The sequence below is a fragment of the Chiloscyllium plagiosum genome, chromosome 12, assembly GCF_004010195.1.
Source record: "Chiloscyllium plagiosum isolate BGI_BamShark_2017 chromosome 12, ASM401019v2, whole genome shotgun sequence".
NCBI lineage: Eukaryota > Metazoa > Chordata > Chondrichthyes > Orectolobiformes > Hemiscylliidae > Chiloscyllium > Chiloscyllium plagiosum.
In genome coordinates this window covers 1,418,048-1,422,377 of record NC_057721.1, presented here as the reverse complement: position 1 = coordinate 1,422,377, position 4,330 = coordinate 1,418,048, and the positions used below count along the sequence as shown (strand labels likewise).

Sequence of the window (4,330 nt, the reverse complement as noted above, 5' to 3'; positions counted from 1 at the left end):
CGTGGAGAGGAGGGGGCGGGGCGAGGTATGGTCAAGGGAAGGTGCGTGGACAAGGTCGAGGGGTGGGGCAGGGGGCGTGGCAAAGGTGAGACGTGGAGAGGTGGGGGCGGGGCAAAGGTGAGACGTGAGGTGGGGGCGGGGCAAGGTGTGGGCTGGGTAGGAATATCTAAATATTCCATTCACCTTGCAATAATGACAAGTCTCTTTGCCTTACTACTCACTTCCTGTACCTGCCCAATAGTGTATGATTTCATGTGCTGGGATATCCAAGACTCTCTGTACTGAAGAATTCTGCCATCTTTCCATCAAATTACTAACTCCACTGTAAATTATTTCTATCATTGTGAACCTTTGCTGTGTGCAAGTGACACACCTATGTGACGGCAGTAACTACAGTTCAAAAAGTACTTGATTAGGTTGTGTAATGTCTTTATCACTGCACTTTCAAAACTGTCTATCCATACATTTCCTTATATGAGAAGTGCTTGTCAGACTCAACTATTCTGTGTCTTAGTTTGCAGATGCCTTTGATAATGTGGAACTGAAAGAGAAGGCACGTGCGTTCATTGCACGCAACTTGCAACATCTATGCAGGATGGAGGAATTGTGTGAGCTCTCATCTGAGCAGATAAAAGAAATCCTCAGTTTGGACACGCTGGATGTGGACAACGAGAGGAAAGTGTGTATGGCTGCAATTCAGTGGATTAAAGCAAATTTCAGTGAACGTGCTGCACACGCAATGGATGTTCTCAAGTGTGTCCGGTGGCATCACTTCACTGAGAAGGACAGAATGTACCTTGATGGTCTTAAATCTCAGCTCTTTATCAAAAACAAGCCTCTCTGCTCCATCATAGAAGACATTTCTGCATCCCAGGGGGCTGATGTGCCCGCAACGATACAAAACTCTTCCAAGAGGATTGGATTCAGTGCTAAGGAAATGGTTATATTCTTTGGCCATCGGAAGGAACCTTTCCTCTGTTATGATCCATACTCTGGTGACATTTATACAATGGCTTCACCTTTGACTAGTCCTGCACTTACCAAGTCCATCAGTTCACTGGCTGTTTGTGTTTCACCAGACAATGATGTCTTTTTGGCAGCACAGCCGACCAAGCAGCTTTGGGTGTACAATGCAGTTCAGAACAGCTGGCAACAACTGGCCGAGCGGTTGCTGGCAAGAGAGAGAATGGATGTTGCTTACCTTAACGGATATATTTACATCCTTGGTGGTCGTGATCCATCTACAGGCCTGAAAATTAAGGAGGTTGAGTGTTACAGTATTCAGAGAAATCAGTGGATATTTGTGACACCCCTGCCTCATGCATTGCACTTGTTTGAACTGATCACAGTTGGAGACTGTTTGTACGCTGTTAATAACAAGAGAATGTTGTGCTATGTGCCAGAAAGGAATCAGTGGCTGAACTGTGCCTCTCTCAAACGGAGTGAGTTCCAGGAGGCATGTGTTTTCAATGATGAAATCTATTGCATATGTGACATTCCAGTCATCAAGGTTTATAACCCTTCAAAGGGAGAATGGCGAAGGATTAGCGATATCCCGATTGACGCCAACATCCACAACTTTCAAATTGTGTGTCATGGGAATAAACTGCTTCTCATCACCACCACTGTTCCACAGTGGAAGAAGAACAGGGTGACAGTTCATCAGTATGATACTACTGGGGATCAGTGGGTCAATGTTGGTACCATGTTGGGACTGCTGCACTATGACAGTGACTTCATATGTCTTTCAGCGCGTCTATATCCTTCGTGTCTGGAGCCGGGCCAAAGCTTTATCAGTGAGGAGGATGATGTGCGCAGTGAGTCGAGTGCAGACTGGGATTTTGAAGGCTCCAGTGATATTGACTCTGAGTCAGGGAGCTCGAGTTCATTTTCAGATGATGACTGGCAGCCACCAGAAGGTCTCAGAGTTGAAAGAATACAGCGAAATGGTCACTTGGCACCAGCAGAGAACAGAGCGTCTCATATCAATGGCCAATTGGGAAACTAACGAGCGCCGTCTTAAATGGCCATCAATGAGACGAATCAAAAGTCATAAAAGAAAACTAGTTTTTTTTCTGATTGTTGCAGATATGGTAGTTTTGGACAAATATAGACAGTTATATTTTGCAGTATGTGTTAAAGTCTTTGGAGGAACTGAAAAAATAAAAGTTGCTTTGAAAATATCTTTCCCCTCATTGGCAGATACACTAGTTTTTTTTTCCCTGTTCTATCCTTCTGCACGTAGGCCTCACTTTTTAAAGAAATGATTAGGGTAGTTTAAATAGATTCAGTATTCTTCTTAGCAACAATGGAGAGTTCAGTCTTTTAGCTGTTATACTGCTTTGTGAAATCTTTAAAAAAAATACTCAGAAGATATATATTGTAGTTTGGAAGTTGCTGAAGTGATGGTAATTAAATAGGCAGTTTCACCTGGCTGATTTGAAGAGACAGAGTGACATTGTTTTGCACTGGCCTACAGGAACTGCCAGCTCTGGCTTATTGAAGGAGAACTCTTTTTTTTTGAGAGCACGAAGAAATCCAAAGTTTTATCCTGCAAGTTTCCTCTGGTTTATTTGCCATCTCTTAATGAGGTTAAGTAACTTGGCAGCTTCATGATGTTGCATATTGGAAGAAAGCAGACTTGATGGTTGGAGTAATTGTGTTTCATATACCCTAACGTCAATGTGAATTCTTCTGTAAAGCTGGTCGTTAAAACTTTGGTAGTGTTCACATGCTTCAGAAATTTATCACATTGAAAATCTTTTCGTGTATTTCTGTATAAATTTATCTATTTGTTTTATTTTGCTTTGCTGCAAGTAACAATGTAAATGATGATCAGTGATAATGGTGCTGGTCTTTCTGAGCCGGGCTGCATGAAGTACAACGAAAGATAAAGTTCTAAGTAATGAAATGTGGATAATCAGGGCACAGGAGAAGCCTGATGTGTCACTGTTTTTCACATTTCACTTCAGAATTAATCCCCCCCCCCCCGCTGACTCTCAGGTCTGCACTGTCCTCCGAGATAACCCTTTGATCTTTGAAGCTTTTCACATGTAATTTAATTTCTGCTAACTTTCCTGGGCCATTTGAAATTTTAAAAAATTTCTGAAATTGATGGAAGAACAAAGAACAGCAATGTCAGTTGCTAGACATTTTTAAAAAATGTTTTAGAACTCTTCAGTTAGCTTCTGGGTGACATTCTCTGAGGCTGGTCACCAAAAGTGGGGGTTTCTCCAATCACTACATTCTGTGCCATTGAAAAAAAAAGCTTCAAAAATTTGTGTGGGATTGAAACTGAATTGATACCTCCCTTCTTTTGAATAAAAGAACTGACGAGGCCACGTCCATGCTTTAAAAAGAAAGTTGAATTCTATGGTAATTTGAATTAAATAGCTGAATCAATTGATTGATTGACCCATTGATTTTATTTTTGTCATTCATTCTTGTCTTAATCTTGGGATGTAGGTGTTACTGAAAATGCCAGCATTTGTTAGCTGTCCTTCATTGAGCAAGCCGCTCAGTTCAAGAGTAATCATTGCAGAGGGCAAATAAAAGTCCACTACGTTGCTGGAGTCATACGTAGGCTTGGCCTGGGCATGATGGCAGATTTCCTTCTCTACTTTCAGCTGTCATGGTTAGATTTGATTCCACATCCAAAACATTATTCTTGGCCTCTAGTTTATCAGTTGAGGTGCCATTACTAATAAACCATAATCACCCCTCTGCTAAACCTTGATGTTCAAATTTGGACGAATGGAATAAGTGATGTTTCAAACTGGCTTTTTAAATATTTTTGTTAACTATTAGTGAACAAAAGGAATTTTCTGGATGTTTAGAAATACCACCTTCTGGCCCAACACCAACGTTTAAACACTATTTGATTTTAGTGTAATTTCCATTTATTTATCTGAACCGACATGGAAGCAGAAGATATGACCTCTTTCTGTGCACGTGATCCTGTCAGCATTTTGGACAAGTGGGTTTAAAATAAAGCATTTTTGCCTTTTGATTACCAGTAAATGAACTAAACTTCGTGAACATTTAAAGGCCTGTTTCCTGAAATCATCCTCCCTCACTCCACAAGATAGAAACAATCTCTGGTTTACAAAATCATCACAAGCCTTCATAGGTTTCACTGGGGAGTTAAATAAATTGAGTGAAAATACGTATTAGTAATGTGCAGTGTGTTTAAAGTACAGATTAGGGAGCAAATGTTTTGCAAGACATGCCACAACGTTTTATATTCTGTAAAATTGTTTACGTGATAGACGGTTAACCCACACTCAATTTTGCTTTTTTGTAATATTTTCAATAAACACTATCTTTTGCA

General features: G+C 40.7%; 1 protein-coding gene across 1 annotated transcript in view; it reads left to right on the top strand.

The window, feature by feature from the left end:
- Positions 1–4,330, top strand: part of kbtbd7 (kelch repeat and BTB (POZ) domain containing 7) — a 5,642-nt gene extending 1,312 nt beyond the window's left edge. Inside the window, exon 2 of the mRNA XM_043700243.1 lies at positions 515–4,330. Within this exon, the coding sequence (XP_043556178.1) occupies positions 515–2,008 (1,494 nt within the window). The 3' untranslated portion in view covers positions 2,009–4,330. The remainder of the gene's footprint in view (positions 1–514) is intronic.